General features: G+C 42.4%; 2 protein-coding genes across 2 annotated transcripts; one reads left to right on the forward strand and one right to left on the reverse strand.

The window, feature by feature from the left end:
* Positions 1–1,099: 1,099 nt before the first annotated feature.
* Positions 1,100–4,519, reverse strand: c04h11orf98 (chromosome 04 C11orf98 homolog). The gene is made up of 4 exons (XM_058772183.1): positions 4,386–4,519; positions 3,941–4,065; positions 3,761–3,858; positions 1,100–3,683 (listed from the first exon to the last, which is right to left on the reverse strand). Exons 1-4 carry the CDS (start codon positions 4,515–4,517, stop codon positions 3,562–3,564), a joined length of 477 nt encoding a protein of 158 aa, XP_058628166.1. The 5' UTR covers positions 4,518–4,519; the 3' UTR covers positions 1,100–3,561.
* Positions 4,520–5,232: 713 nt separating this feature from the next.
* On the forward strand, positions 5,233–18,430 carry si:zfos-932h1.3 (zinc finger protein 497). Its single transcript, XM_058772170.1, has 9 exons — positions 5,233–5,375; positions 7,733–7,935; positions 8,016–8,111; positions 9,752–9,847; positions 11,156–11,266; positions 13,054–13,186; positions 14,649–15,249; positions 15,339–15,370; positions 16,980–18,430. Exons 1-9 carry the CDS (start codon positions 5,339–5,341, stop codon positions 18,320–18,322), a joined length of 2,652 nt encoding a protein of 883 aa, XP_058628153.1. The 5' UTR covers positions 5,233–5,338; the 3' UTR covers positions 18,323–18,430.
* Positions 18,431–20,000: the final 1,570 nt, after the last annotated feature.

Raw genomic sequence — 20,000 nt, forward strand, 5'->3', positions numbered from 1 at the left:
GTCTGCCGCGTACAGCGAAACGCCCCTCGCCATAATAACGGACTGACCGGAGACTTATCAATACATAGAGAACACGGTATCGATTATAACTGACCGGATCGATCCGGAGGAACGGCTGGAGCTGGATGTTTCTCGGAGGTAAATGTGAGTGTTAACAAGTTTGTGGTAACAATGAATTAATTATAAGATGTCCCTGCTAAAAAAAACCAATAGAAACCATCACAGAAATTCTAATGGTTTCTATTTAAAATACCATTATGAACCATTAGCTTTTTCCAGTAAAACCATTACAAAATTCCTTTTTTTAATGTGTTTTGGGCATTTTTCCAACAGGATTTAACATCCCAGCAATAATCCATCACATGCCAGCAGACCCCATCATAACCATTAAATCCAGTACATGTTCTGCTGTGTTTTCCAGCAGGTGACCGTATTCCCAGGTGAACATTTAAACCCAAGCGCCACCTACAGGCCTGTTCTGTGACGTGCAGGCTGGCGGAATGGTGACATGAAAGGACTTTATTATTATATTATCATTTTGATAATTATGCAGCATTATGAAAGTGTCTTATGCTCATCAAGCCTGCATTTATTGGATCAAAAATACAGAAAAACTATAATATTGTGAAATATTATTACAATTTAAAAGAATGCTCATCTATTTCAATATAGTTTCAAATATTTATTTCTGTGACGCAGCGCTGTATTTTCAGCATCATTACTTCAGTCTTCAGTGCTTGATCCTTCAGAAATCATTATAATATGCTGATTTATTAGCAATATTGGAAACAGTTGTGCTGCTTTATTTATCTATTTATTTTTATTTTTTTGGAACCTGTGATACTTTTTGGGGTTCATTGATAAATAAAAATTAAATAAATAACAGTATTTATTCAAAATAGAGATGTTTTCTAACAATATCAATCTTATCAATATCACTGTTTCTATCAATTTAGCAAATCTTTGCTGAATGAAAAACTCTTTCAAAAAAATAAAAAATACTGACCTCAAGCTTTTCAACATATATTGTTACAAAAGTTACATTTTAAATAAATACTGTGCTTTTTTTTTTTTTTTTACTTAAAAAAAATAGTATCACAGGTTTCCAGCATTGATAATAAATCAGAATTGCATAAAATGTATTTTAAAGTATATTTAAAATTTTGATCAAATAAATGCAGGCTTGATGACCATAAGTGACTCCTTGCAAAAATATAAAATAATTATGTATCCAGACTTTTGACCCGTAACATTTGACCTTTTTTTTTTTTTTAACATTGCCCCTATTTTCCAGTTGAGCCCTGCCCCGGAGGAACTCGCACGTCCCTGATAATGTACTCAAAGTGCTCTATTTTTGTGTCTTTAGTGTTGTTACCCATCAAGACAATCCATACGCAGAACATCCACAACATTATACAGAAGTGACTACGCACCGATAAGGGCACAGATCTAATGAGAAGTACGTTTTTAAATTATTATAACTACTACGTTTTTACATAACTTGACTCAAGAAATGATGACATTGAACCTAGCTTTGCTCTGAAATAAAGTTTTTTATTTAAAAGTTCGTAAAATAGCAATGTACACATCCATATATTAAAAAAGCTACATTTGGGTGGCGTGCGAAGCATCTTCCGTAAGTTTTAGTAACGAAACTTCTCCATAATTTATTGGCAGCGGCTATTTACACCAAGTGCAAATAGCTATAGATTCTATTAGCATTTTGTTAAAATAGCAAGATTTTCTGCTGTTTATACAACTTATTGCAAATAGTGGCAATTATCTGCACCTCAGTATTGTAGTACATTATAAAACAGAATGCAATAATAACGTTTTGAGTGTAAATGATAGTTTTAATTCAAATTATTAACTGGATGCCACCTTATTGGGACAATAAAGCCCTCCCTACATCTACCCTCTTATTTTCAACTTTTTGATTATTTCCTTCATTTTTACTTAAAATAAATGCCTTTCTGATGAGATTTGAAAAGAGAGAAAAAAAGTTCGGCAAAAGGCGGACTCGAACTCGGGTCAATAGCACGAGTCTGACCATCCACGCCACTCAAACTAATGTTGATTTAGCTCTTTTTTTAGTGTTGACGAACCCAAATCACACGTTAGTGGGCGGACTTAGTGTAAATAGCCTTTGCTAACAAGTCGGGCTTTTTGCACTTAGTGCCACTCAGTACTTTATTAGTGCGTTTAATATCGAGTTGTAAAAAGCGGAAGTAAAAATCCCATTCATTTTCTTCATAGGGGCGTTTATTTTTAATGTTAACTTGTAAACCTTTAATGATTACTGTGAGCCGCGAGGTTGTTAATGGATGGTTTATGCTTTTGTTGAAGCAGTCAGCCCGCATTATATCCGCTTAACTTTAAAATAATCATGTTGAACAGCGGAATTCTTGGTGAAAACTACATTACCCATGATTCTGCAGAGAAAGCGTGATGCGTCATGAGCGCTGTTTGCGCGTCACTTCCGCCTGCTGGACACAAACATGAAGCGCATCTGCAGCAGCAGCGCTTAATACTTTAATGATTAAATTATGAAGCTGTAAAATACGTTGAGTGTGTAAAGCAAGTAAATTCGTACTGATATACACGTCTGGCGAAGCGACTGAAGCTGTGCTGTGGCGCACCTGCAGCACTAGAGGGCGACACACTCCGCGCAACAGTTTCTGAAAGAAGTCTCTTCTGCTCATCAGGGCTGCATTTATTTGATCAAAAATACAGTAAAAACTATTACAATTTAAAACAGCTGTTTCTGTGTGAATATGTGTTAAACTGTAATGTATTTCTGTGATGCGCAGCTGTATTTTCAGCATCATTCCTCCAGTCTTCAGAGTCACGTGACCTTCAGAAATCATAATAACATGTGACCCTGGAGCACAAAACCAGTGATAAGGGTACATTCTCTGAAATCTGAATAAATCATCTTTCCATTGATGTATGGTTTGTTAGGATCGGACAATATTTGTAAATCTGGAATCTGAGGGTGCAAAAAAATCTAAATATTGAGAAAATCATCTTTAAAGTTGTTCAAATGAAGTTCTTAACAATGCATATTACTAATCAAAAATGAAGTTTTGATATATTTACAGTAGGAAATTTACTAAATATCTTCATGGAACATGATCTTAATATCCTAATGATTTTTGGCATAAAAGAGAAATGTATAATTGTGACTCATACAGTGTATTGTTGGCTATTGCTGCAGATATAGCTGCTGCTTATGACTGCTTCTGTGCTGCAGGGACACATGATCTTCAGAAATCAGTCTAAGATGCTGATTTGCTGCTCAAGAAATATTTCTGATTATTATGAATGTTGAAAACAGTTGTGGTGCTGAATATTTTTGTGGAAACCGTAGACAGATCCACTTAATCTAACCGCATCTCTCACAAAGTTTATTCTTTTTCTCAACACACACACGCACACACACACACACACACACACACACACACACACACACACACACACGCACACAGCAACAGATGTACACAAGTGTGTTCTGGCTGTAATGCCATGAAGTCCATCCAAACCCAGGCTCTGTAAACTCCTTTATTCCACATCCATCGTGTCTGTGTGGTTCGCTGCCGCTGCTCTTCTGGTTTTCTTGGGTTTCTTCTTCTTCTTCAGAGGAGGAGGAGGAGGAGGAGCGGGGAGCGTCTTCTGCGTCTCCGCTGTGAAGAGAAGCAGTGTGTGTGTGTGTGTGAGAGGAGGACGGATGGCTGCAGACGCTGAAGCTGATATACTGTACCTTCGGTGGCGATCTTCTCTCGCTCCATGTGCGCCAGCTGCTTGATCAGCTTCCTCCTCTTCTTCCCCGAGAGCGTGATGTTGGCTCTGGAGCTGGAGCTGTCAGACGGCAGAGCAGACGAGTTTAGAGCCATCAACACACCTGCATTTCACTCCGAGACGCTGATGAAGCGACTCCAACCTGCGCTTCTTCAGATGGTGTTTGGTGATGATGTCCCGGTCGATCACGGCTCCTACGATCCGCTTCTTCTTCCTCTTCTCTTGACTCAGAACCCTGCGTCTCTTGAACAGATTCTTGGCCAATTCCTGCAGATTTACATCAGAGCCAATATACTGCATTACTGTCATAAAATCTCTCATTTTTGTTTGGAAATCTAAAACCCTTAGTGAAATTCGAAAGGACAATGCAACTTCCTAGTGTTAATTATAGTCGGTTTTATTTTACTGTATTAATAGTTAATAGCACACATCTCTAGCCTCGGATCAATGTGACTGAGAAGAGAACATGTGCTTCTTATGACGCTCCGTGCAGCATTAAAATCAGCCTTTTATCAAACACGAGGCGTAAACATGAGAGAAACACACACTTCTGAGCAGAACCGAATGATTTTGAAGCAGAAACTCACAGTTTTGGGTCTGTTTATTTTCGCTCCTGGTCCCATGCTGCTGCTGCTGCTGTGTCTGTGAAGCCGGAAACCAGCGCCAGAGAACCGTACATAATAAAAGTCCACGAATTCAGACAAAAATGTAAAGGGCATTACAGAATATAAGTATCAACAGTTATAAGTCATTACAGACTGAGTTTTTAGTACAACAGAGAATCAGCAAGTGAGAGACAAATAAAGACAATTACATTTAGTCATTTAGCAGACGCTTTTATCCAATTAAAATAATTATTTAAAATATATAGGTAGTGAAAACATAATAGTTCTATGTAATTTGATCTGTTTATTCTCAGTATTGTTTTTTCTGCACTGAGTACTGTTCGCGCACAGATTATTATATTATTATTATAATCAAAACTGCGAGGCGCGTTAAAATATATTAAAATCCAGTAATAAAGCAGATTGATGCCATGTGATCAAATAATCGTATGTGATAGTTTATGGAGATTTTTTTAATTGATGATGATACTTTACAGTTGGGGTTAAATTTAAGTTATCTTGCTATGAATTTGATATTTGCCCATCATTAAAAAAAAAAAGTTTCGACTGTATTAATTTAAGCATGTATTAAAATGGCAGTAATGATAAATACTTATTTTACTATTATTATTATTATTATTCTTCTAAATAACAATACAAATGAAAAAAAAAGTATAATATGAATGTTTTACACTCTCTTTTCTAAAATAACAATCAAATACAACACCAGCAGATACAGTATATACACAATATTTTAAAATGTAGTGTATTCTCATTGTAATTTTTTATTCTCAAATTCCATTTTCTCTATTTTCTTCTTCTTCTTTAGGTTTTTTGAGCTGATTCGCGGAGCTTTTATTTTGAATATTCCCGATCGGATGTGACGTCACGTACGCAGCCTTAACCCAGTTAGTGAAGCTCTAACAACATTCCCAATGGACGAAGAAAACTGCGCTGAAATCGCGAACGCAGGTAATTAAGAGCTGTTTTGTGGAAACTCGAAGCTGTGCGTTCAGCGCCGCGGCGTTAGATGAGGTTTAATCATTCAAAGCGCCGCAGAATGGCAGTGAAATAGTGATTCTGCGCAGATTCCGCGGCTGGAGTTTGATTGATCCGAGTCATTGTTGCGCAGCGATCAGCGCAGAAACACTAAACACCGCTCGTGCAGACAACAGAAGAAGTGTTTATGCGGAATATCAGCGGGACCTGCAGCACTTCGACCAAAATATGCAGATGTGCATGTTGCACTCCAGTCACGTGACCTCGTGAACATTTGTTTACAATTACATTCAGTCATTTAGCAGATGCTTTTATCCAAAGCGACCTACAAATGATGACAATAGAAACAATCAAAATCAAGAAAAGAGCAACAATATATAAGTGCTGTGACATCTCAGTTAGCTTAACACAGTACACTAGCACGATTCTACATGTGTGTCAAGGCACCATCATTTATATAGCGCTTCTTACAATGCTGTGTTAAAGCAGCTTTACAGTTACAGTCTATATATATGTATGTGTAAAAATATATAAATATGTATGTGTGTAGACTATATATATACAGGTACATCTCAATTAGAGAATGTCGTGGAAAAGTTAATTTATTTCAGTAATTCAACTCAAATTGTGAAACTCGTGTATTAAATAAATTCAATGCACACAGACTGAAGTAGTTTAAGTCTTTGGTTCTTTTAATTGTGATGATTTTGGCTCACATTTAACAAAAACCCACCAATTCATATCTCAACACATTAGAATATGGTGACATGCCAATCAGCTAATCAACTCAAAACACCTGCAAAGGTTTCCTGAGCCTTCAAAATGGTCTCTCAGTTTGGTTTACTAGGCTACACAATCATGGGGAAGACTGCTGATCTGACAGTTGTCCAGAAGACAATCATTGACACCCTTCACAAGGAGGGTAAGCCACAAACATTCATTGCCAAAGAAGCTGTCTGTTCACAGAGTGCTGTATCCAAGCATGTTAACAGAAAGTTGAGTGGAAGGAGAAAGTGTGGAAGAAAAAGATGCACAACCAACCGAGAGAACCGCAGCCTTATGAGGATTGTCAAGCAAAATCCATTCAAGAATTTGGGTGAACTTCACAAGGAATGGACTGAGGCTGGGGTCAAGGCATCAAGAGCCACCACACACAGACGTGTCGAGGAATTTGGCTACAGTTGTCGTGTTCCTCTTGTTAAACCACTCCTGAAAAGCACCAAAAGTTGGTTAAATGACCATAGTGTTGATGTGCTTGACAGCAAACTCACCAGACCTGAACCCCAGAGAATCTATGTACAATACAATCCACTGTCAAAGAAACCTGGGCTTCCAGACCACCTCAGCAGCGCCACAGACTGATCACCTCCATGCCACGCTGAATTGAGGCAGTAATTAAAGCAAAAGGAGCCCCTGCCAAGTATTGAGTACATATACAGTAAATGAACATACTTTCCAGAAGGCCAACAATTCACTAAAAATGTTTTTTTCTTTTGGTCTTATGAAGTATTCTAATTTGTTGAGATAGTGAATTGGTGGGTTTTTGTTAAATGTGAGCCTAAATCATCACAATTAAAAGAACCAAAGACTGAAACTACTTCAGTCTGTGTGCATTGAATTTATTTAATACAGGAGTTTAACAATTTGAGTTGAATTACTGAAATAAATGAACTTTTCCACGACATTCTGATTTATTGAGATGCACCTGTATATGTATGTGTATAAATACACACATATTTACACACACACACACATACACACACACACACACACACACACATACACACATATTTACACACACACACACACATATATACATACACATAATTATAATAAATAGAGAAAGCTAGTGTTAGAGGGTTAAGGTTTTTTTTCTTTTAATAAAAAAGAAAACAAATTGATAAAACAGAATTATAATAGAGAGTGTTCGAGGGTCAAATAAAGATGAAGAGATGTGTTTTTAGCCGTTTCTTGAAGAAGGTTAAGGACTCAGCTGCTGGGATTGAGTCGAGCAGGAGGAACAGTTCATGATAAAGTCTGTGAAAGTGATTTTGTGTCTCTTTGTGATGAACAATAAAGCGTCGTTCACTCGCAGAACACAAGCTTCTAGAGGCACGTAAGTCTGAAGTAAAGAAGTGCAGAGCCAGAGCTGGTTCTGTAGGCAAACATCAATGCCTTGTTTACAGGTTTAATACAGCATATAACATGTGTTATAATCTCAGCTGTGTTTGCTTCAGGTTGGTCCAGCACTCTGGAGGTGGAAGGTGGAGTTGAGAGCAGTGCATTGTGGGATACAGGTGTGTATCTGATGCCGTGTGGTCTCTCCTCAGGCGGCGCTCTTCCTCTGGCGTCTCTGCGGCTGCTGGTTCCTCCGCTGCACCTGATGTCTGCCTTCATGTGGCAGGTGCTGCAGCAGAAGAGCGTGATGCATTATGGGAAGCTGGAGGAGTTTGTGTGTGTGGTGACGGAGACGCTGCCGCAGCTGCTGGAGTTCAGGCAGCGAGCGCAGCTGATGCTGGGTCTGAGAGCCAGGGTGCGTCTGCTGTGTAACACACTGTGCCTGCTGTATAACACGCCGCAGCCTCCTCTGATCTGATCTCTGTGCGTCTGCAGGTGGTGCTGGAGCTGTGTCACGCCGCCGCGAGCCCCAGAGCCGTGCAGCTCCACCTGGACAAGATCCAGATCCCAGCCGCTCCGCCCGGACACACGGTGCTGACCCCAGCGCATGCACTTCATGCACTCGCACACACCCGTCCTGTCTCTTATATTGTGTGTTATGTTCATTCGTTATGATTTTAATGTCAGATCAGTTTGATTAGCACAGTGCTTTTGGTACACTTTATTTTAAGGTGTCCTTGTTACACACGCTACATGTACTGACTGTTATAAAAACAAGAAATTATGCATAATTACATGCATGCAACCCTAAACACTGAACCATATATTACGTGCATGTAGTCAGTTAATCTAACACAGTACTTTATACTGTAACAAGCACACTTTGTTTTAGAGTCATTGATACACATTACATGTACTTACTGTAGTAAAAACAGTAAATTATGAATAATCGCAAGCAACTACGCTTAATCCCGACACCATAGTCAATACATGTAGTTAATTCACATTACGCAGGAGGACTTAATTGTATAATAATTTCACCGTAACAAGAACAAAAGCAGATTTACAGAAAGTCATCATGTAAATGTTTGTAATGTCTTCAGTCACACTGATGAGATTGATTAGATGTGTCTGGTGTACGTCTGGAGACATGGCTTTATATCAGTAAGAGTTTAATGTTTTTAAAGAAGTCTCTTCTGCTCATCAAGGCTGTATCTATTTGATCAAAAATACTGAAAAAAACTGTTATTTTGTGAAATATTATTGCAATTTAAAATAACAGTTTTCTATTTTAATGTATTTCTGTGATGCGCAGCTGTATTTTCAGCATCATTTCTCCAGTCTTCAGCGTCACATGATCTTCAGAAATCATAATAATATGCTGATTTATTATCAATGTTGAAACCGTTGTGCTGCTTCAGATTTTTTTGGGGACCTGTGATATTTTTTTTAGGATTCTCTGATTAATAAAAAGTTAAAAAGAACATAATTTACTTTAAAAAAATTGTTACAATATACAATGCTATTCAAAAGTTTGGGGTTGGTACATTTTTTCTTTCTTTTTTTTTAAAGAAATTAATGCTTTTATTCAGGAGGGACGTGTTAAATGATTAAAAAGTCATAGTAAAGACTTATATTGTTAGAAAAGATTTCAATTTTGAACAAATGCTGCTCTTTTTAACTTTGTATTCATCAAAGAATCAAAGAAAAAAGTTTCATATTCCAAAAAAATAATCTGAAGCAGCACAACAGTTTGAACACTGATAATAAATCAGCATATTATTATGATTTCTGAAGATCATGTGACGCTGAAGACTGCAGTAATGATGCTGAAAATACAGCTGCGCATCACAGAAATATATTACAGTTTAAAGTATATTAAAATAGGAAACCAATATTAGAAATTGCAATAAGATTTCACAATATTACAGTTTTTTTCTGTATTTTTGATCAAATAAATACAGCTTTGATGAGCAGAAGAGACTCCCTTAAAAACATTAAAAATCATACTGATCCCAAACTTCCGAGCAGCAGTGTGTGTACGCAGAGAATGTTGATGTATGAATCGGTTTAAGTTTGCACTGATTTTGAGGATTATGAATAATTGTGGATTATGAAATATGGATGGTTTGGTGTCAGTTACAGCATTCTGATATCTTGACCAACCTAATAATGTTATCTGATGAAACGCGGCGTATCACGGTGTGAATGGACCTGTGTTTGTTCGTCAGGGTGCTGACGCTGATCTCAGGACGTCCGTCTCTAACTTCAGAGCTCTGGTTCTGGCGCTGCTCAAGGACCCGGTGGAGAAAGCCTATTTCTTCCAGGTCAGACACGCATCAGGCTGATGCTCCGGCGTCTCACAGCTGATCTGGGCCTGTGTTCACAGAACATCTTCAGGCTAATAGTGGCTCATAACTCACTGCTTTAGGAGGAAATCTTACAAATACTGGGCGTCCTAAATGTTTGCTCTAAGAGTGTTTCACAGTGTTTCAGAACTAAAACTAGCTCCTAAATCTTTCAAAGGTTGTCCCAGATTCTCCTTCGATTATATCCTTGTTTTCATGAATCAGCTGCACAAGAAATAACAGATGTTCTGGAGTCCCGTTTGGTTTTCTGTTACGTTCACACGTCTTACTATCAGCCGTGATTATTCTACTCTGTTAATTAAAAGGCTGTTTATATGTATATTCACTAATTGTTTTTGAGAAGCACGCATGTAAGAGGCTGACGATTAGCTGAACATATACTTGTTTAATTAGTGACTCTTATCCTGCATTTTAAAGTCTTTATTTGAATACGGCAACATGATATCACGCTCTACAATATCTCTATGAATAAATCTCTGACAGAGACTATCAGCCAATCACCGTGTGCATAGTTAATAAGCTTGATGACATCTCCATAGCGACGAGGTAAACCCCGCCCCCTTATTTACTCTGAGCTTAACACTGCTCTCTATTCCTCAATAAAAGTGTGTCTCAGCAGCTTTGTGAACAGGTTTTAAGAGAAAACTCTTAGCTACAGACTTGTACTGCTATTGAGGAGAACTCTTAGAGGAGAGATAACATGTTTGAATACGGGCCCAGATGTGTTTATGCGTGTGTCAATTCAATTCAATTCAATTCAAATTAGCTTTATTGGCATGACTGTGTAGCATCACAATGTTGCCAAAGCAATACGTATATTATACAGATAAATAAAATCATCAGTCTCTCTCTCTCTCTCTCTCTCTCTCTGTGTGTGTGTGTGTGTGTGTGTCTCTCTCTCTCTGTGTGTGTGTGTGTGTGTGTGTGTCTCTCTCTCTCTCTCTCTGTGTGTGTGTGTGTGTGTGTCTCTCTCTCTCTCTGTGTGTGTGTGTGTCTCTCTCTCTCTCTCTCTGTGTGTGTGTGTGTGTGTCTCTCTCTCTCTCTGTGTGTGTGTGTGTGTCTCTCTCTGTGTGTGTGTGTGTGTGTGTGTGTCTCTCTCTCTCTGTGTGTGTGTGTGTGTGTCTCTCTCTCTGTGTTTGTGTGTGTCTCTCTCTCTCTCTCTCTCTCTCTCTCTCTGTGTGTGTGTGTGTGTGTCTCTCTCTCTCTCTCTGTGTGTGTGTGTGTGTGTGTGTGTGTGTGTGTGTGTGTGTGTGTGTGTGTCCGCAGGAGGTGTTTCCGCTGGAGTACGGCGCGCGCTTCGACACGGCGCTGAAGGAGCTGATGTGGGAGCTGCTCTCGTCTCTGGAGAAACTACTTCCTGTTCCAGACTTTAACAAAGTACAGCAGTGACCCTCTGTTTTGTGTCTGTGTGCAGCAGAAGCTCAGATGTGTGTGAACAGGCTATAAGTGTCTGAAACTTTTTTTTATCCAACATCACCTGCATACACATACTCACATAAAGCCATATGCACCAGTAGCATCGCAGCAAAGTTCAGCAGCTCTAAACTCTACATCTACTAATATACTGAAATTTTAGTGATTGCTTTCTACAAAGTTTACTTCATCAGGAAGAAGCTCATGTGATGGTGTTGTTATGATTATCTGCTAGCAGAGTTAACTAGCTCATGATAACCAGCCAAACCTAGACATCAACAGCAGTAATAATCATATAATAAATGCTGTGAATCGTGACTTCACCAGAAAAGATTTCAAACATGCTTTAAACACTTTCCGGCCCAAACGGAGCCACCGCTGTGCTACTAGTTACAATAATAATATTGCTTTTTGATGTAACTAGTAGCAGTGTATCTAATTACTACTAAGATTTCAGTAATAATATTACAGTTACCATCCACAAAACAGCTCCTTACTCAGTTACTTTTGATGCTTCAACAATCCAATAGTTCCTAGATTTATTTTCATAATTTCACCAGAGCAGCTGGCGAGCTTGAAATATGGAAAAGCTTACATTCAGCAGATGTAAATATTGCCATTGCACTGATTTTGTCAGGAGAAATATGATCTGAACACTGATGTGTAAATCGAGGCATTAGTTTGTGGCTTTACACGGCTTGCCCTCCCACATCTCTTTTTAGAAAATGATTTCTTATGAACTTTTGTGATTACTTTTGATAAAATACATCATGAAATATAATCGTATGGGTATAACAGAGAAATTATAGCTACAATTAGCTTCAAGCTACACATGACAATTAATGAGGTTAATACAACACTTTTACTTAAATGTTACTGTTAATCAGGGCCGTCCTTTGGGCGGTGCAACTGGTCCGGTCGCATCGGGCCCCGCGCTGTGAGAGGGCCCTGAGCTGTGAGAGGGCCCCGTGCTGTGAGAGGGCCCCGCGCTGTGAGAGGGCCCTGAGCTGTGAGGAGGCCGAGCTGTGAGAGGGCCCCGAGCTGTGAGAGGGCCCCGCGCCGTGAGAGGGCCCCGCGCCGTGAGAGGGCCCCGCGCCGTGAGAGGGCCCTGAGCTGTGAGGAGGCCGAGCTGTGAGAGGGCCCTGAGCCGTGAGAGGGCCCGTGAGAGGGCCCAGCTGTGAGAGGGCCCGTGAGAGGGCCCGCGCCGTGAGAGGGCCCTGAGCTGTGAGAGGGCCCTGAGCTGTGAGAGGGCCCCGCTGTGAGAGGGCCCAGCCGTGAGAGGGCCCAGCTGTGAGAGGGCCCCGCTGTGAGAGGGCCCAGCGTGAGAGGGCCCAGCGTGAGAGGGCCCTGTGAGAGGGCCTGAGCTGTGAGGGCCCTGAGCTGTGAGAGGGCCCTGAGCCGTGAGAGGGCCCCGCGCCGTGAGAGGGCCCTGAGCTGTGAGAGGGCCCTGAGCTGTGAGAGGGCCCTGAGCTGTGAGAGGGCCCCGCGCCGTGAGAGGGCCCTGAGCTGTGAGAGGGCCCTGAGCCGTGAGAGGGCCCCGCGCTGTGAGAGGGCCCCGCGCCGTGAGAGGGCCCCGCGCTGTGAGAGGGCCCTGAGCTGTGAGGAGGCCGAGCTGTGAGAGGGCCCCGCGCTGTGAGAGGGCCCCGTGGCGAACGGACCGAGTAATGGGTGCACGCTGCGGTTCTGTTTGGTGCCGCAGAGGTGTGTGTTGTTGTAGAGTCTGTGATTTGTGCTGTGTGTGTGTGTCTCAGACGCTGGCGTGGCTCAATCCTGCCCCCGCTGGTCTGGAGGACTGTATGCGGAGCGACCCGAGCGACCTGCGTCTCCTCCTGCAGCAGCACCAGCTCTTCACAGACGCTCACAGCTGGCAGAGAGGCAGAGTGGGTACGGAAACAACTCTTTTATTTGTCTTTAACTCAAAAAATGGGCCATAGAGCAATTCATCTGCCAAGATTCGGACATTTTGTTATTATCCACATTATTTTTAAGGTAAGAGTGGCATTATTAAAGCGCATGTGTTTCACTCCGAGCGGTTTTAGCAGTACAACAACATTCTGTCATACTGCACAACACACTGATTTGTATCAAAAAGTTTTAGAGTTTACTGCACTTTTCTGTTCTTCGAGTTATTTATAATCAGAAGTCTCACACATTCACAGAAAATAGCTTACTTCAGTTTCGGTTTCCTGGAAATGCATAAATGTATTAATTGTTTATCTTGAAGGCACTTTAATTAAAGCTTTGGGTAAGAAGCATCTGCTAAATGCTCAAACATAAATGGAAAAGAAGTTGTTGGGTCTGTCCTGACGACACTAGCTGTGTTTCCATACACCTATTATTATGTGCATTTTGGGATATCACATAAAAGAACGCTGGATGGAAACAGCAAGATGCGCATAAATTCTAAAAATGCGCATAAAAAACATATCTGCTCAACTAGGTAGGGTAAATTTCTTATCCGGTAAGAAAACGTGCGCATAAACTACAATAGAAACACTTGTACCGAATAAACTCCTTAATGTGCATCAAAGACACGTGACTTTGCGATGCGCGTAAAACTGGACTAATCAACGGACCGATCTCATTTCACAGCATCTGAGATGCTAGTTTTGTCATTCTATAACGCTTGAGCAAAGTCTCGTCAAAGTGCTTCGTTATATTAGGGGTAGTTAGGGGTAGTCGTGGCCTAATGGTTAGGGGCTTGTAACCTGAAGGTTGCTGGTTCGATTCTCGCGCCGGCAGGAATTGAAGGTGGGGATTGTGAATGAACAGCACTCTCTCCACCTTCGATACCATGACTAAGGTGCCCTTGAGCAAGACACCAAACCCCTAATTGCTCCCCGGCGCTGGAGCAAGGCTGCCCACTGCTCCGGGTGTGTGTTCACTGTGTGTGTGTGTGTGTGTGTGCGTGTGTGTGTGTGTGTGTGTGTGTGTGTGCACTTGTTCACTACTCACTGCTGTGTGTGTGCACTTGGATGGGTTAAATGCAGAGCACCAATTTCGAGTATGGGTCACCATACACAATATGTCACGACAATGACAATAATTAACTCCCAGAACTGCGTTCCCAAACAGCAGGCTCCGAAAATAAGATAACATGATCACGTTCAACATGACAAGCTCGTAATTTATTGTCTAAACACATTATTATATACAGTGCCTTCTACTATACTGCAGCAAATTTACTTTTTCTTTGATATTTAGAGCAAGTTAATCAGGAATTTTGTTTTATGTGATAATCCTATATATATATATAACGTATCATATCTTAAGTTAAGATAAGAAACATTCTGTAATACGCCCTCTGATGATCCGCTGTGATATGACCTTTGACCTTCTCTCCCAGGCACTCTTCCTCGCTCGTCTGGAGACTGCATCCTCTCCTCTCTGTCCGTGCCTCCGTCCGCACGCCTGGCTCTCGCTGCAGAGCCGGTCCTGTATCAGGTCCAGCCGCCGGCGCTGGCCATCCTGAGTCCGCTGGGCTCCGACACCATCATCGTCACCGACTACACGGAGGTGGAGCTCAGCAGCCAGGAGGAGTCCGAGGAGCTGATGGAGAAGGAGGAGGTGCTCCTGGACCAGAGTCCTGCTGTTTCTGCAGAAGAAGCTGCGCCTTTCACTGACAAACCCACTCACGGCGACGCCAGCGACGGCCCGGCGACAACAACATCCCATAATGAGACGCAGAATGACCACAATCTGCAGAACCAAGTCTTGACGGAAGAATTCAACCAGCCTAACCCAGACGATGAGAGAGACGGGGCTGATGCAGGAAGTGACACGTCTCCACCACAGGAAGTCAAAACGTCCGGATCAGACGCGGACCAGAAACCGCCGCAGAGGAGAGGCCGAGGAAGACCCAGAAAAACTAGAGAGACGACTGACCAAAAAAACGTGGTAAAAACACCACGTCGACGAGTTAAACCGGAGAACAGCGCGGAGGAACGGTGAGACGTGATACAAGACGCGCATCTGCAAATCAAACACCGCGCTTCATCTTTCGAGATTAAAATATTCGTAATATTTTTTGTTTCAGGAGTGCCGTCACACCGCACGGAGATCTTGCAGGTAACGCTGCGCTTTCTCTACACGTACATGCAGATGCAGAACTATTTGAACAACGTATGTATCATATGCAATTTCCTTTTGTTTTGAAGCAACACCTAGTCTCTCCTCTGCAGAAATGATAAACAAATAATTTTTATTTTTGGTTAGTTTTGAGCAGAAACTTACTTTTTAGAACTAATAAACCTTATTAAGGTTCTTTTTTTTTTTTTAAATAACTATATTAAAATCAATCTCTGCTGTATTTTTTTATTTTATTTATTTTTTTTTTTCAGACACATGCAGTTGAAACCTTAACATTTTATTTGTGGATTTAATATTAATAGATGGTCTAAAGCAAAAGAGTTGTAAAAATTCTAAAAATTCAGAAAAAACATATTGCATAGTAATGAATAAATCTGTATACATTCAATTATTTAATTTACAAGTGTCATGTATGTGATTTTATTTATGTAAGCTATAGCTTGTGACTCATTATTTTTATTTATTTATTTTTTACATCAATTACTGCTTTATTTAATCAGAAACACAAGTATCTTAATGTTATTTGTGTATTTTACTTAAATTTTATTACAAGTAGGCCTACAGCGCCCCCTAAGAAATGAAAACACCTCACTGGACGGGCTTTAGGACCCTGATGCTGCTCGTGACTGTATCGCACGCGTCGTTCTGTACGTGCTTTCTCAATTTAAATACAGCGATCCAAAACCTAATCTAATCACCATTCAGACAAAAGTTAGCTTTAAGAATGAGCACACTGCTGACGGGATCTTATCGCTAGCACACCCTGAGCACATGTGAAGTATTCTTCTTATCGGCAAGACATATCGGCATAATTGTTTTTCAAATCGGCCGATGCCGATATTTACAGTTTAAGCCTTAATCAGCCGACGTTCTGATAATATCATGCATCCCTAGTTCTAACCCCAGTTAAACACACCTGAACCAGCTAATCAAGCTCTTACTAAGCAAACCAGAAACTTCCAGGCCGGTGTGTTGTGGTAAGTTGGAGCTAAACTCACCCCTGGTTTACATGATACACCACTGAAGCTACATGTGACGGATGAGAACAATCAATCTGATTTACTGGATCAAGATTCAGCAGCGCTCTGATGTGTCCCTGCAGCACAGAAGCAGTCATAAGCAGCACAGCTATATCTGCAGCAATAGCCAACAATACACTGTATGGGTCACAATTATACATTTCTCTTTTATGCCAAAAATCATTCGGATATTAAGATCATGTTCCATGAAGATATTTAGTAAATTTCCTACCGTAAATATATCAAAACTTCATTTTTGATTAGTAATATGCATTGCTAAGAACTTAATTTGGACAACTTTAAAGATGATTTTCTCAATATTTAGATTTTTTGCTCCCTCAGATTCCAGATTTACAAATAGTTGCATCTCAGACAAATATTGTCCAACAAACCATACATCAATGGAAAGATTATTTATTCGGCTTTCAGATATATAAATATCAATTACAAAGAATTTTCCCTTATGACTGGTTTTGTGGTCCAAATTGTCATTGCAGTAGATTACAGTAATGGATATGTTGGATTGATGTTCATTAACTTAAAGCTCGTCTTTCTCTGGTTTCTCACAGATGGCTCTGCCGAGCCGCCCAGCACACCTGAAACACCTTCCACCGGCCTGTATCGCACACGGAAAACCTGCAAAACCGATCCGCCGGCCTCCACTGACAACCCTCGCGCTCGGCACGCGTGCGAAACCTGCGGCAGAAAGTTCACGCGCAGATCGGACGTCCAGCGGCACCAGCTGACACACACGGGTGAGCGTCCCTTCCACTGTAGCCAGTGCCAGAAGACCTTCCAGCACGCCTGGGATCTGACCAAACACTGCCGCAAGATGCACGGCGAGGCCAGCTTCACCTGCCGGATCTGCCAGAGCGCCTTCGCCAACCTGCGCCTGCTGACGGTGCACCACAAGAAGAGCCACTCCGGCGAGCTCCCGCACTACTGCTCCATCTGCGGCGAGGCCAGCGGCTCGCTCGGGGCGCTCGTGACGCACCGCAAGACCCACAGCGCCACGCAGCAGTACCGCTGCGACCAGTGCGGCGAGGCCTTCGACACGCTGCTGCAGAGATCCCTGCACCGCCGGAGCCACCGCAGGCGCACGCACTTCAAATGCCCGCAGTGCGAGAAAACCTTCACGCGGCGCACCGACGTCAAGCGGCACCAGCTGAGCCACACGGGCGAGCGTCCGCATCAGTGCTCCGTCTGCGGCAAGCGCTTCGGGCTCCGCGCCGGGCTCCAGAAGCACCTGGCCACGCACACCGGCGAGCGTCCGTTCTGCTGCCCGTACTGCTCCAAGAGCTTCACGCAGCTGTCCATCCTGCGACGGCACGAGCGCATGCACACGGGCGAGCGGCCCTACCTCTGCTCGCAGTGCGGGAAACGCTTCCTATCGCTCGGGGAGCTCATCAAACACGATAAAACGCACGCCGACGAGCGCCCGCACTCCTGCCCGCAGTGCCACAAGAGCTTCAAGCTGAAGCGCGCTCTCCAGGAGCATCTGCTGGCGCACAGCGGCGCGCGGCCGTTCCCCTGCGACTACTGCGGGAAGATGTTCGCCAAGCCCTTCGCGCTGAACCGGCACCACCTGATCCACACCGGCGAGCGGCCCTTCTCCTGCGGTCACTGCGAGCGCACCTTCCTGACCTCCAGCGAGCGGGCGCTGCACGAGCGCATCCACACCGGCGAGCGGCCCTTCTGCTGCGCTGCGTGTCCCCGGCGCTTCCGCAGCAGCTCGGAGCTCGCCAGACACCGCCGCAGTCACTCGCAGGAGCGGCCCTACCGCTGCGCTTACTGCCCCAAAGCCTTCGCCAGCGCCGCCAAGCTCAAGAACCACACCAGGGTCCACACGGGCCAGAGCAAACCCAAACGCCCGGCCGTGACGGTGACGGAAGTGTGCGTCACTTTAGAGTAAATGACTGTTTAGTCTTGATCGCTGGCTTGTGACGCTTCTGTTGATGCGACTGCACTGATTTCAACACTATGGAAGCCTGTTTCCGCCACTGAATAAAAAAAATAAAAAGACTTGACTTTTCTCAGAATTGAGTGATACAAACCCATAATTCTGAGAAAAGAAGAAATAAAGTCAGAAATGGTAGATATGAACTCACAATTCTGACTTTTTTCTCAGAATTAATACAAACTCGCAATTCAGAATTTTTTTTATCTAAGAATTGTATCAACTTCTGAGAAAGAGTTATATTGGGAAATAGAAACTCGCAATTCTGAGAACATAGTCTTTGTAAAGCTCACAATTCTGATGAAAACAATTCTGAAAAAGTTGCAATAAACTTTTTGTTTCTTTATTGTTTTTTGTATTCAGTGGCAGGAACGGACTTCAATGCAACACTGATCATTATGGATGAAGTATTTTATACAACCATATTAAATTGTCATTAGTTCTGAACTCAAGTACAGATACTTTATTGTCCTTAATGTGAAACTGCTGGACGTGAAAGATGAGCTGCAGAAGTGTGTCGTGTTTTCTCAAAGCCGTCTCTCATTGGACAGTCAAATAGATAGTCCCGCCCCCAAATTCACCTCATTGGATGTCGGGCTGCTCATACAAACCAATCAATGAAAGCCTCACTTGAGCTCTAAAGCTCTCTCAAACAGACCGATGTTCAGAAGTTTAGCTGTGATGTTCTCCATGTGAGAATGTCCACAAGGTGGCGCTCTCCACCGAGTCCTTCAGGAGCGCGGAGCTGCAGGTGCTTTATGTTCTTGAGACATTCGTATGTTCATTAAATGAAGGGTTTATTTTATGGTGCATTTTTTCACGTCTATTCATTGGAGTTGTTTTAATATCAAAATATAAAAAAATATAGAACTTCAGTCGTCCCACTCTCTTACACTAAACATGCATAAATGAATACATGTAAATAAAAAAGCTTCTTTAGAAATATAATATGCTATTAAAAAGAGCACAAACTTGCAAGTCATCAGATGTCTTATGCTTCGTTTACTGATCTCTGAGTCGCTGTGTATTAGAGCACCGCTGATGTGGTCTCAACCTCAACCTCACGCTGAACGTCGGGTTTCTGTCGTGTTTTGGAAACACTGATACCAGCAGAAAGTGTGAATGGGAAGGAAGGAAATAAAATGTGGTTTGCAGAACAATATTAATGTGGGCTGTGTTCTCCTGATAGAGCTGCAGAGGAAAGCGTGTGAGCTTCGTAAAATCCACAATACTAGAGCGAGCCTGTCTGCTTAACTGCTCAAGAGCCTCAGATCAGTTCTGAGGGAGACGTTTTAGTCTCTGCTTTGTTCTTCCAAATCTCATGAACAGCAGACGGTCTCGGGCTCAGTCTGGATGATATTTGGGGTTATTTACTGCGAGTAAAAGATCGGGGAGATCCGTCGAAGGCTTTGTGTGAATGAGGCCCGTCTCTGCGCTTCTGTTCTCTCGTCGTGACCAATTAGTTCTGGATCCGATGGTGGTCTTTCATCTGGACCCGCTGAAGTGGGACACACGGAAAAAGACACAAGAGGCTCCATGAATAAGCCTCACAAAAACACGGTCCGTCGTCATGAGAACCTCTTTTGTTCTTGTTCTCTGTGCAGAAGAGACCCACATCTCTCTCTGTCTGCGT

Source organism: Onychostoma macrolepis, chromosome 04, assembly GCF_012432095.1.
Source record: "Onychostoma macrolepis isolate SWU-2019 chromosome 04, ASM1243209v1, whole genome shotgun sequence".
Taxonomy (NCBI): domain Eukaryota; kingdom Metazoa; phylum Chordata; class Actinopteri; order Cypriniformes; family Cyprinidae; genus Onychostoma; species Onychostoma macrolepis.

Coding starts and splice junctions, on each gene's coding strand:
- si:zfos-932h1.3 (XM_058772170.1), top strand. CDS start 5,339: ATGGACGAAGAAAACTGCGCTGAAATCGCGAACGCAG. Junction 5,376..7,732: donor CGCTGAAATCGCGAACGCAG/GTAATTAAGAGC, acceptor GTCTCTCCTCAG/GCGGCGCTCTTCCTCTGGCG. Junction 7,936..8,015: donor TGCTGGGTCTGAGAGCCAGG/GTGCGTCTGCTG, acceptor GTGCGTCTGCAG/GTGGTGCTGGAGCTGTGTCA.
- c04h11orf98 (XM_058772183.1), bottom strand. CDS start 4,517: ATGCCCTTTACATTTTTGTCTGAATTCGTGGACTTTTATTATGTACGG. Junction 4,066..4,385: donor AAATAAACAGACCCAAAACT/GTGAGTTTCTGC, acceptor GTAAATCTGCAG/GAATTGGCCAAGAATCTGTT. Junction 3,859..3,940: donor CACCATCTGAAGAAGCGCAG/GTTGGAGTCGCT, acceptor GCCGTCTGACAG/CTCCAGCTCCAGAGCCAACA.